The sequence below is a fragment of the Microtus oregoni genome, unplaced genomic scaffold (assembly GCF_018167655.1).
Source record: "Microtus oregoni isolate MIOR12 unplaced genomic scaffold, Mior012 000002F_ref0000024, whole genome shotgun sequence".
Classification (NCBI taxonomy): Eukaryota; Metazoa; Chordata; class Mammalia; order Rodentia; family Cricetidae; genus Microtus; species Microtus oregoni.
Window position 1 is genome coordinate 406,711 of NW_024543061.1, and position 13,229 is coordinate 419,939.

General features: G+C 37.8%; 1 protein-coding gene across 4 annotated transcripts in view; it reads right to left on the minus strand.

Annotated features, from left to right (window-relative positions):
- Atad2b (ATPase family AAA domain containing 2B) overlaps positions 1-13,229 on the minus strand; it is a 151,030-nt gene that overhangs the window by 71,195 nt on the left and 66,606 nt on the right. For all 4 annotated transcript variants that reach the window (XM_041642944.1, XM_041642936.1, XM_041642947.1 and 1 more), the window contains exons 16-18: positions 12,304-12,615; positions 9,392-9,527; positions 7,622-7,808 (exon numbers count right to left, since the gene is read on the minus strand). In XM_041642944.1, the coding sequence (XP_041498878.1) occupies positions 7,622-7,808; positions 9,392-9,527; positions 12,304-12,615 (635 nt within the window). The remainder of the gene's footprint in view (positions 1-7,621; positions 7,809-9,391; positions 9,528-12,303; positions 12,616-13,229) is intronic.

Here is a 13,229-nt window from a genome sequence, read left to right on the forward strand (position 1 = left end):
TTTGCCAGCCGGGTGGTAGTGGCACACACTTGTAATCTCAGCACTCGGGAGGCAGAGGCAGGCAGATCTCTGTGAGTTGGAGGCCAGCCTGGTCTACAGAGCTACTTCTAGGACAGCTAGGGCTGTTACACAAAGAAAAAAAAACAACAACTTGCCACAGACTGACCCTTCAGTTACACAATTACTTAAGAGTTGATCCTCAGGGCAGAGAGGCAGGCAGGCAGGCAAAAAGGAAGGAAGGGGTACCAAAGAAAGCAACTTTTTATATGTACCTGAATCACACCCTCTACCCTAGAATGTTCTCGTATCAATTTACAACCAGATTTGCTGACCTTTCTGAGTTATTAAAAAATTAGTCTTGGGGGCTGGAGAGATGGCACAGTGGTTAAGAGCACTGACTGCTCTTCCAAAGGTCCTGAGTTCAATTCCCAGAAACCATATAACTGCTTACAGCCATCTGTAATGAGATCTGGTGCTCTCTCTGACCTGCAGGCAGAACACTGTATACATAATAGATAGATGGATGGATGGATAGATAGATAGATAGATAGATAGATAGATAGATAGATAGATAGATAGATTTAAAAATAGGAATTAGTCTTATTAAATAACAATCTCTTTTTTGGATACGTTGTTCAAGAACTACTACATTTATAAATTTAAAAAATTGTGCCAGGTGGTGTACTCCTTTAATCCCAGCACTTGGGAAGCAGAAGCAGGTGGGTCTCTTGAGGCCAACCTGGTCTACAGAGTGAGTTCAAAACAAGTCTATCTGGTCTTGGTGAGCTCTCAATAGATCAGCTCCACTGTCTCAGTGGGTGGGTGCATCCCTCGTGGTCCCGACTTCTTTGCTCATGTTCTCCCTCCTTCTGCTCCTCATTGGGACCTTGGGAGCTCAATCCAGTGCTCCAGTGTGGGTCTCTGTCTCTATCTCCATCCATCACCAGATGAAGGTTCTATGATGATATGTAAGGTATTCGTCAGTATTGCTCTAGGATAGGGTCATTTCAGGTTCCCTATCCTCAACTGCCCAAGGAACTAACTGGGGACCTCAGCTTGGGCACCTGGGAGCCCCTCTAGGGTCAGGTCTCTTGCCAACCCTAAAGTGGCTCCCTTAACTAAGAATTGTGGTTCCGTGCTCCCCTGTCCAACCTTCCTTTATCCCAATCCTCCTGTTTTCCCAAGGCCCGACCTCCTTCCCTTCTAACTTTTCTCTCCCCATCTCCCCTTACCCCATCCCACCCCACCCCCAAGATCCCAATTTTCTCCCTGGCAATTTTGTCTACTTCCCTTAGCCAAGAGGATAACTATATGTTTTTCCTTGGGTTCCCCTTCTTACTTAGCTTCTTTAGATTCACCTATTGTAGACTCCGTGACCCTTATTTATGGCTAGAAACCAATTATGAGTGAGTACATCCCATGTTCATCTTTTTGGGTCTGGGATACCTCACTCAGGATAGTGTTTTCTATTTCCATCCATTTGCATGCAAATGTGACTGAAAAAGCATGGGATAAAACTGGACTCTCTGAGCATGGCGAACAATGAGGGCTGATGAGACGCAAAGGACAATGGCACGGGGGTTTGATCCTACGTAATGTGATGGCTTTGTGGGAGCCTAGCCAGTTTCGATGTTCACCTTCCTAGATATGGACGGAGGTGGGAGGTCCTAGGTCTTACCACAGGGCAGAAAACCCTGACTGCTCTTTGGACTGGAGAGGGAGGGGGAAAGGAGTGGGGGGAGGGGGAGAAAGGTGGGAGGAGGGGGCGTAGGGTGGGAGGAGGGGGAGGGAAATGGGAGGCTGGGAGGAGGTGGAAACTTGTTTTTTTGTTTTTTTTTCTCCTTTTCTCAATAAAAAAAAAAGACAAAAACAAAACAAAACAAAACAAGTCTATACAGAGAAACCCTATCTCAAACCCCCACCCACAAAAGAAGGAAGAAAGAAGAAAGAGAAGGGAGGGAGGGAGAGAGGAAGGGAGGGAAAAAAATCTTAAGACACAAATAAACAGTGATTACCTAGTCCCTGGCAATGTTCAGTGAGTCGTGGTCTGGGAGAGCCCACTGCACAGCTCCAGGCAAGACCTTATTTAAGCATGAGCTCTAAGAAGCCTTCAGCTGTACTGAGTTTTCTCAGTATACAACCAAAGGGTGAAAACCAGGGATCTTTATAATTTTTTCTCCTACCAAAGAATACCTCTCTCCTTCTACTTTCCCCATCAACATGGAGAAAAAAAGAAAGCCAAAAATGAAAAAGAACAAAAAATATGAAGTTAGAATACCTATTTAGCCAAGGATGATTCTTTCTTAACAAAGCCTATACTCCTGGTACTATGAAGCTGCAGTTCACAAGGCGTCCTGAGTACTGCTTACTCATGCTTTATTATACAAACCTGTAATCTGAATCTCTAGACACACAGCAAACACACCAGACAACTGCAGAACAGAGGTTCTCTCATTTTAAAAATGGTTCTCTTTTACTGTGACTTTTTTTCCAAGCTGTGCTGGACCTTGTGGAAATCCTTACCTCAGCCCTCTAGGGTGCTGGGATTATAGGATTTAGCCAAGACAACCCACCAAATTGGTCTTGTTTCTTGTTTCATTATTTGAAGAGACAGATTTTGGTGACAGATGGGAAAGACAGTTTTAACATCAAGCATGGAGACCTCACTTTGACCCCTGCCACAAACATCAAAAGACACACATGGGAGCATGCACTTTTAATTCCATTGCTGGGGAGGTGGAAACGAGAGCATATTGAGTTCTCTGGCCAGTCAACATGGCCTAATCACACAATTCCAGGTTCCAGTAGGAGACCCTATCTCAAAAACAAAGTTGGAGGCACCTGAGAAATGATGCTGCAGGCTACCTTCTGGCCTCGATGGGTACCATTGTGCACAGACACACAAAGAAAAAGCAGAGGGCAAGAAGACCTCACTAAACTACCCTGGCTGATCTTGTACATCAGGGCTGAAATGATCCTCCTGCTTCAACTTCTAAGTAACTGGGAATACAGAGACAACACCACACCTAGCTCCTTCAAAGCTATTTCATCTTTCACTTGCTTGATACAGTCAAATATAAATGCCATAAAATAAAAAAAAGTTAAAAACACTACAATAGTTGCAATTTTAGGTGAGACCTTTTCTCCTTTATATTTGTAATCATAATCTGCATTTATAAAGTTGGCTGAAAAACTGGTTCCACAAAAGAGCATCAGTCAATATGCACAAGGACCTAGGACATCCTCATTACCACAAAACTAAAACATAAGACATATAGAAAACAAACACTAATGCTTAATCATTTCCAACTACACAAATTCCTGCTCCTAAATCAAAGCACCATTTACGAACATATTTTAGGAACTGTTTGCATGCCTTCTTCACTTTCCTATCAACCTGTGTAAAACACCCTCATCTCTGTTGATGACTTCACAGCATATCATAAGCTACACACACCTGCTTTACCCACCCTCCATTAAGGAACTTTCAGTTTATGAATTATTTGGTTTGTCAGTATGCACAGTCACGGATGCATATCTTTATGCACCTGACAATGGGTAACTTGTAGTTAACAGATCTTTTGGGAAAAAAATTCACAAATACATAATTCTGGCTCAAAGGTATATATTACTTTAAATTTTATGTGTAAAAAAATGCCTAACGATGTCCTGAAATAGTTAAATAAATTTACATTTTCATTTAACTAAATACAAATATCTAGCATACCCAGTGTTTCCATAATTAAGTTGTTTTTAGTAACTCTAAACAAATCTTGTGACTTTCTTTTACATGTAAAGGTAAAAATCTTTTATAGTGGTTATTTTTTTCTCCTTATAAATATAAATTTTCTTTTTTCTTTCTTTTTTTTTTTGGCAGAGGTGAGAAGCTAGTAAGATAGGTATACACAATATAGTCTAGGTTCATCTTATATCAATCTTGATATTCCTGCCTCAACATCCAGAATGTTGATATATTTAGGAGTGTACCACTATACCTTGCTATGTTTTGCAAATTTTTATGTTAGACTTTATTCTTTCTTTTTCCTGATTTAAATACTATTTATTTTTTAAGAAACTTGTTCTTAATATCTGTATGAAAAATAAATTTTTCACCAGGCTATGTCAATTTTATTTAAAGAATATATTTGCTATATGAAGTTCAAATTCTGTAGTCAAGTTCCTTTGAGTTCTAGTTTTTGTATATTGTTTAGAAACTAATTTCTTAGGCAAATGATGATAAGTATATGGATCTTGTTAATTCTCCTAATTCTTTTGCACTTTCAAGGCTAACCTAGAATTTACATATACAAACAAATAAGAAATGGAATTATTTTTTTCTATTGTCCCTGTTAAGGACAGCCAGTTTTCCATGACCATATTACTGATATGAACTGTATTTGTAGTGGCCACCATCATTATATACTATTTCTACAGAGGTCAAGTGATGAATGTTTTGGGTCCTATTATTTTGTCTATTCCTGAGCAGTATTATTGCCATCCTGGTATAAAAACCTAGCAAAGTTCCTTTATTGTACTTTTTTCTCTATAATTCACCATGTGACTCTCATGTTTATTATCTAGAAGAAAAAGAAATCTTGTTAGGTTGCTCCTTCTAGATTATAGTGGGATTTATAAATGGGATTACACTTAAAATAAATAAATAATTTAGCTGAAAATAATTTATAGCATTCTTATTTTAATCTTAGAAGTAATAAAAATAGCACCCATAATTACAGCTACTGTGTTGAGAGTACTGTTTACTAAGCCTATGTAATGTATTTATTTTAATACAACCTCATGCTAAGTACCAGTATCTTCATATTTTTTTAAAAATTTTTTTCAACTAGCTCTTTTTTTAAAAAAAATGTTTTTATTGAGCTATATATTTTTCTCAGCTCCCCTCTCATCCTCTCCAATGATTCTCACACTCCCAGTTTACTCAGGAGATCTTGTCCTTTTCTACTTCCCATGAAGATTAGATCCATGAATGTCCTCTTTGTTGTCTAAATTCTCTGGGATTGTGAATTGTAGGCTGGTTTTTCCTTGCTTTATGTCTAAAAGCCACTTATGAGTGAGTACATATTATATTTGTCTTTCTGGGTCTGAGTTACCTCATTCAACATGATGTTTTCTAGATCCATTCATTTGCAAGCAAATTTCAAGATGTCATTATTTTTTTCCTCTGTGCAGTACTCCATTATGTAAATGCAATGCACTACCTTTATCCATTCTTCAGTCAAGGGGTATTTAGGTTGTTTCCAGGTTCTGGCTATGATAAACAATGCTGTTATGAACATAGTTGAACACATGTCTTTGTGGTACAATTGAGCAACCTTTGGATATATATCCAAAAGTGGTATCGCTGGGTCTTGAGGAAGGTTGTTTCCTAATTTTTTGAGAAATCTCCACACTGACATCCAAAGAGTCTGTACCAGTTTGCACTCCCTCCAGCAATGAAGGAGTGTTCCCTTTACCCCACATCTTCTCCAGCATAAGTTGTCATCAGTGTTTTTGGTCTTGGCAACATCATAGTCAATATTTAACATATCCTTTCCAATATTTAATTCCCCCAATGTCTGATTCAATCTTGTGTGTCTTAATAATAGTCTATCTCATTTTTTTTTAGTAACAGTCTCCATTAATGATGTTTTCTTTATGACAATTCCCTAAATGAGCTTGGTGTTTAGCATTCTGTATTTATTTGAAAGGTTTATGGTAGCTGTTTTTGACAATCTCTCAGCTTTCCTATTTTCCTAAGCTTGGAACAGTTTAGAAATCAAAGTGAAATAAAATAATTCACCTATGAAATCACCCAGATTGAATGCTTTTGACACTTTTTCTTCTTCCACAGTTAGTGCTGTTGAGAGTCTCTCTTTTCTGAAGTTTAATTTGGTAATTTTTACTTTCTTAGTACAGCATTTGGATTTTCTTTAAGTGACACTGAATAATTCTCTTACATGTACAACCTGCAAAAAATTTCTCCTATCCAAAAAGAACAAACATAAAAGTAAATATTACTGGGTAAAGCTCACAGATAGGATGTATTGAACTGGAAGCAAAACACTGGTGTACAGCTTTATATTTAGACTATAGGTTTAGATATAAGCCGTCAACAAAGCTTTAGAAGAAGTGCTATTGATATGCAGAGAATTGTGGATAAAAGACAAATTAAGTTGATACCACTATGAACTGTTTAACAAAAATATACTTCTTGGTGAAAATGCCCCATCTGAGAATAACTTTCAATTAAATAATTACAGCACAGTCATCAAGTATTTATAGGTACCACCTCACAAGGTATACAAGCCATACAAAAATGGACAAAACATTCAAGTACAAAGTGACATTCATTTTATTTACTGGAAATACCAATATTAAAATATTTAACAAGCAACTCCTGGTTAGCATGCTATCAGACACCTGAGATCAGAAGTTCCATGGCAGTCTGAGCAACGGTTCAAAAATAAGGTTGGAGAGTTGGCTCTGTAGTCAAGTGTTTGCCAAATAAGCCAAGAACTCAAGTTCAGATCACCAGACCCCATGCAAATGCTGGGTGGGCATGATAGCCTACCTTTAGTATTAGCCTCAGGGGGCAGAGACAAGGGACCTCCAAAGCAAATTAGCTACTAAGATTATCTACAGTGGCAATCTCTGGGTCTGGTTGAGAGATCTTAGCTCAATGAGTAACAGTGAAGTACTACCCAGGACATATCCAAACATCAATCTCAGGACTCCAGGTGCACTTGTATCCATAATCATGCCCACAAACATGCAGACACAAACGCACAAACAGACATGAAAATGGAAAGAAAAAAAAAAGAGAAAAGGGGAAAATTCTAATGATCTCCCAATATGTAGACACTCTGCAGAGATACAGAAATGGTTACAACATGGTCCCACTTAGCCCCAAAATTTATTTCCCTCACTCCTCTCTAGTTCCAGAATGATACTATTTGCATTGTATTTTTGGCAATATTTAAAAACTGCAGCCGGGCGGTGGTGGCGCACGCCTTTAATCCCAGCACTCGGGAGGCAGAGGCAGGGCGGATCTCTGTGAGTTCGAGGCCAGCCTGGTCTACAAGAGTTAGTTCCAGGACAGGAACCAAAAACTACGGAGAAACCCTGTCTCGAAAAATCCAAAAAAAAAAAAAAAAAAAAAACTGCAGCAAATATAAATAGCTCCACTTAGAATACTGCTTCAGAAGCCATAAGAACTTCGGAAGAGTTAAAAATCAAGTAAGAAAAACACTAAACTACAAATATAAACATCCACAGTTGAATTATGATCACTATTCTTATAAATCAATTTTTTTGGCACCTCAACAAAACATTATTCCAATTCCTATGATGAGGCTCTAAGTAAAGACAATCTAAAATGTCTCTGAAGACTCAACATTGAAAAAAGGATCCAAAAAGGAGAGAAATGCTTTTCTTTCCTTTCTACAAGATATTACATTTTCAATAAGGAAGTATCATAGAAAAAAATGAACTCATTTTTAAAGTATTACATACCGTACTAACATAAGGATATTAATGAATAATTAATGAAAAGTTAATATTCACTATCCTCTGAACAATCTTTGGCTTACACACTATGTGCACAGTGGCCAGACAAACCTACCTGTGCACATGATTCCTCAGGTGTTTTGGCACTGACTGAGTAAAGTGCTGGGAGGTCGAGTCGATGGACAGAGAACCTTTCTAGTGTATGCAGAAGTGCTGGAGCAAGGTGAGAAGTCTGACCTGAACCTCGTTCTCCAGACAGCAACAAACGAGGCCTGTAAGAGGTTGGCTGATGATATGGTGACCTGTAGACACAAAAATTATTTAAAAATTACATATTCTGAACATGGCCCACAACTATCTATAATGAGATCTGGTGCCCTCTTCTGGTCTGGTCTGGTCTGGCCTGCAAATAAACAAACACACAGAACAGTCTAAACATAATAAATAAATGAATGAATGAATGAATGAATGAATGATCTTTTAAAAATGTAATAAAGATGGATTTTAAGTTTCTAAATACAGGGTATTCAGGGCTTCATTTCACAGCATTAAAAAAAAATATATATGGCTGAGCGGTGGTGGTGCACGCCTTTAATTCCAGTACTCAGAAGCAGAGGCAGGCGGATCTTTGTAAGTTGGAGGCCAACCTGCTATACAAGAGCTAGTTCCAGGAAAAGCCCCAAAGCTACAGAGAAACCCTGTCTCGAAATCCCCCCCCCAAAAAAAATTATGGCCTAAGACAAAGACAATGCAAATTCTTTTTTTTTCTATTTTTAAATACATATTTGTTGGTGTATGTGAGGTGTGTGGGCATGAGCACGCAAGGCCAGAGGAAAATGTCAGAGGTACCTTCCTTCTTTTACTACTTTCTACCTATGGCCTTCAAACAGGGCTTCTTACCAAACTGAAAGCTGGCCATTTCAGCCAGGCCTGAAGCCAGCAAGCTCTCAGAATCTGCTTGTTTCCTTTTAATGCCAGGTGTACAGGTATACAGTCACATCTGAAGTTTTTTTTTTTTCTTTAATTTGGGTGTTAGGGATTCAAGCTCAGATCCTCATATTGTAATTACCACTAGTTTAAGGTAAGCCTGGACTAACTACAATATGAGTTCTAGGCTAGCCTAAGATACAAAGAGAGACTATATCTCAAGAAAAAAAAGAAAAGAAAGAAAGGAAGGAAGAAAAGAGAGAAAAACAATAGGACACATAACATAGTCTCCTGAACACAGGGCCAAGACTTACCTGAATGGAACTTCAGTGACCTTTAACTATGGAATTAATTATGTAAATAGAAGTAGTCATAATTTAGTATTTGAAAATTATTTTGTCTTAATTTAAAATTACATTGCATGAAAAATGTTTATTATAGTGTACAACAAAAGTTGCTATACACAGACAGTAAAAAGATAAAAGCAAGTAGAAAAAGAAAATTAAAACTAATGCTCTGTCAAAAAAATGTTATTTGTTTAATTAATGAGCGATTTCTAATTCAAAATGTCTTTAGTAGCTTTGGAATCTCTAAATACTCACCTGAAACTTATCAAAAATTGAAGCACCATGGGTGGTGGTAAATATTTCTTAATGAGGGACAATAGTTGATTTTCAAAGGTAATAATAATCCTTCCCTACCACAACCCCCCACCAAAAAAAAAAAAACACACTACCTTTTTTTTAAATATACAAACTAGTATATAACATTCTTTTTCTTGGGAAAAATGAACATTAGCTGACTAGAAATGTAATTACACACACACACACACACACACACACACACACACTTTCCAGAATTATGTGTAGACAAAGAAAAACCCTTCAATAAACTGCACTGGGTTCTAAACATAAGGCAAAAAAGTCATTCTAAACTAAAAGAAATTTAATATACTCACATTGTAAAGTGAAGATAAGGTTTAGTTATAGCAGCAGCTGGTGATGGTTTCTTTGGTGATCCTGAGTGACAATTCATCTCAAAAATTGATAAAGTATTCTCATCTTCACTATCATCTAAAATTAGAGTTTCTATATCTGTCAAAAGAAAAAGCACAAGAATTGAATCTTATAAATTTGTGTAGTAACAATGCAAAAGCTAAAGAAAATGAGATTAAAAATCAAGTGGCATCAGCTAATATATTATCTAGCGAAAATACAGATTAATTGGGCAAACTGATGAATCTGTAGCATTTTAATAACTTATAAATACACGTAACATGATTCAATCGCCGTGATAAATTAGTCACATTTACTAAAAGCTGTAATTTGGGAGACTTAGCTGATTTAATAGTCTAGGAAAGAAATGGTGCCCTCATAAAACCCCTCCTGTGAGTTCAATTTGGACAAAACCAATCTATTTCATATCCTGTTCAGGTAATAAGGCAGCTGAGCAAAGGCCAGCTCTTACAAAAGCAACAATAGCAAACTGACCTGTACTTTTGAAATGACATCATGTTTCAAGCAAACACTTGCCTAATTAAGATGACATTAGGGTGGGGAGAGTACTTTCATCCTAGCACTTGGGATGAAGAGGCAGATGGATCTCTGGGAATTTGAGGCAAGGTTAGCCTATATGGCAAGTTCCAGGCCAGCAAAGGTTACTTACTTAAACCCTTTCTTAAAAATAAATAAGAAAGAAAGAAAAAAGAAAAATTGGGGGAGCTGGAAAGATGGTTCAGCAGTTAGGAATACTTAGGACCAGAGTTAGTTCCTAGCACCCATCTGTCAAGTAGCTAACAACCACTCGTATTCTAGCACCAGAGGATCCAATGACTTCTTCTGGGCTCCATATAACATATACTCACACAGACAGATAAACATACATATAAAAAAAATATTTTTTTTCCAACACAAGGTTTCTCTGTAGCTTTGGAGCCTCTCCTGGAACTAGCTCTTGTAGCCCAGGCTGGCCTCGAACTCACAGAGATCCACCTGCCTCTGCCTTCCGAGAGCTTGGATTAGAGGTGTGCACCACCACCATTCCGCTAAAATAGATCTTTTTTAAGATTGATTTATTATAAATTTATTTATTATATATGCAGTGTTCTGCCTGCACATATGCTTGCATGCCTGAAGAGGACACAAGATCTCATTATAGATGGCTGTGAGCCACCATGTGGTTGCTGGGAACTGAACTCATTACCTCAAGAAAAACAGTCACTGATCTTAACCTTTCTGAGCCACCATCTCCAGTCATGATATGAGGTATTTGATTGTATTGTGTAAAGATACGTCACTGTGATTGGTTTAATAAAAAGTTAAATGGCCAATATCTAGGCAGAGAGAGATCTGGGAAGAAAGGTAGAGTTGCCAGTCAGACGAAGAGGGAACAGGACATGCAGGAGGAGAGGTAAAAGCTACAAGACATGGCGCAACATACAGATGAATAGAAATGGGTTAAGTTATAAGAGCTAGTGAAACAAGCCTAAGCTATAGGCCAAGCTTTCATAATTAATAAGTTCCTGTGTCTTGGGGGGCTGGTAGTCCAAGAAAGCCTGCTATACAGCCTCTATAAAAATAAATCTTTAAAAAGAAAATGCATACTGCATACTGATCTTGCAGAGGACCTAAATTTAGTTCCCAGCACCCATATCAAGCAGCTCACAACTGCCTGTAACTTGGGCTCCATGGAGATCCAACAGCTCTGGCCTCTGTAGGCACCTGCCTTCAAGTGTATGTACCCACATACAAACACATGCTTAAAAATAAAATCATCAAAATACATTATTTCATACCAGGAACACACCTTTACACAGTGAGTCCTAGGTCAGTTGGGGTTACATAGTAAGACCCTGTCTTAAACAAACAAACAAACAAACAAATAAAACTACTACTTCCCCTTCAAATTTAATAGATCTTACTTGATTTCAACATAAACCTAAATTTCTTTCTTCCTTTTTCATTTCCTTTGAGACAAGGTTTCATGTAATAATGCTGGCCTGACCCTCCAAATGACCTCAAACTTCTGATCTTGCTTCCTCCACCTCTCCGGTAGTGGGATTACAGGTGTACACTACTATGTACAATTTACAAAAAACAGAGAACTAAATCAGGACTTCAAGCAAGCTAGACAAGCATGCTTCTCATTGACTTACATCCCCAGCATAAATTTCTTTTATTCCCCCCATGAAAATAGGTGACTGTTTAAAAAGGTGCTCTGATTTAATCTCAGGTCAAAAATCTAATTAATTTTGAAGCTTAAAAATTTAAAACCATGGACAATCAGGTTTGTAGTGATATTTTACTTATGTTTTAACAAATAAAGCTTGCCTGAAGATCAGAGTACATACTAAGCCACTAGAGGCTAGGCAGTGGTGTCACATACCTTTAATCCCATGACTTAGATGACAGAGGCAGACAGATCTCTGTTAGTTCAAGGCCACCCTGGGCTACAAGAAATTGATTCAGTCTACAATAGAAAACAGAGCTCACAGAAAGGTGATCCCAGCACTTGGGAGCCTACACTTTTCATCATAGCACTAGGGAGGTGGAGAAAGAAGTGATATGGTTGGGATAGAGGAATGTAAGATGGGAGGAAACAGGAGCTCATTGCAGCCTGAGGTTTGGTGGAGACATTTGCAGTCTGAGGATCAATCCTGCAGTCTGAGGAGACAATCTGAGGACAGGGTCGCCCATTTGGTCTGAGCATCGATAGAGGTAAAAGTATCTCTAGTGAAGAAACATTTAGGGCAACCACCATATACAGGCAAAATGCGAGTTATGAAACAGTGATTACTGAAATAAAGTTCTAACTAATCTTATGAGGACACTTTTTTCTTATTTTCACAATATAAACAGTAGTTTACAGTACCTTCTTTCCTGTCGCTCTGGCTAATTTCTGCATGAGGAAATACTTTTTGCAGAACTGCTAAGATGTTGCTGAAGCTTCTTTCTAGTAATGGCCTTATAATCGGGGACAGTGCCTGTCCTGAAGACATCACAGCACGTTGGGAAGCAGGCACAATGTTCTGCATTGCATGGTAAAAGTCTTGGGCACTGAGCACTATCGAGGAAACATCCAGCTGCAGTTTATGACTACTAGCATAGATTTGAGGGTACCGCCTCCGAAGGGCAATCAGGGCAGCTTCAGTACACAGGGCCTTGATGTCAGCTCCACAGTAGCCTAATGCACAGAAGAAGAAAAGCAACAAAGTTAAGTTCTAAGTACCATTACAGTTTGCTAATGCGTATACCTCGTTCTAAAATAATGACACAAATTAGCAATTACACAGTACTTTATTAGTAAAATTAACACTTTAAAATTATCTGATAAAAATGTTCACATAAGGGCTAAGTACTTAAATCTGAAAATGTTCTTAAGTATTTAAATTTAAAGAAAATATAAATTAATAATATTAATATAAAAAGTCCTATATTATGTGTCAAAAACTGCTGACTATAATATACAGCTTTCTTCAGCACAAGCTTTCAAATAATTACAATTTCATTTCAATCTTTCATCACTATTCTTAGTCAGTACTTTAACCTATATTACTGAACACATCCTTAATCCTTCTTTGATTTTAGTTTGAGATGAGACCTCACTAAATTGTCCAGCTAGCCTTAAGCTGAGACTTGTGATTCTCCTGCTCTGGCCTCCCAAGTACCTGGGATTACAGGAATGTGTCACCACTCCTGGCTTATTTTTTCTAACATTACTAATTCCTAAATACATGAAAAAATGGTACAAAGGTATGTATAAACAGAGGCTTCAAAACCTCATAATTCACTCTAATT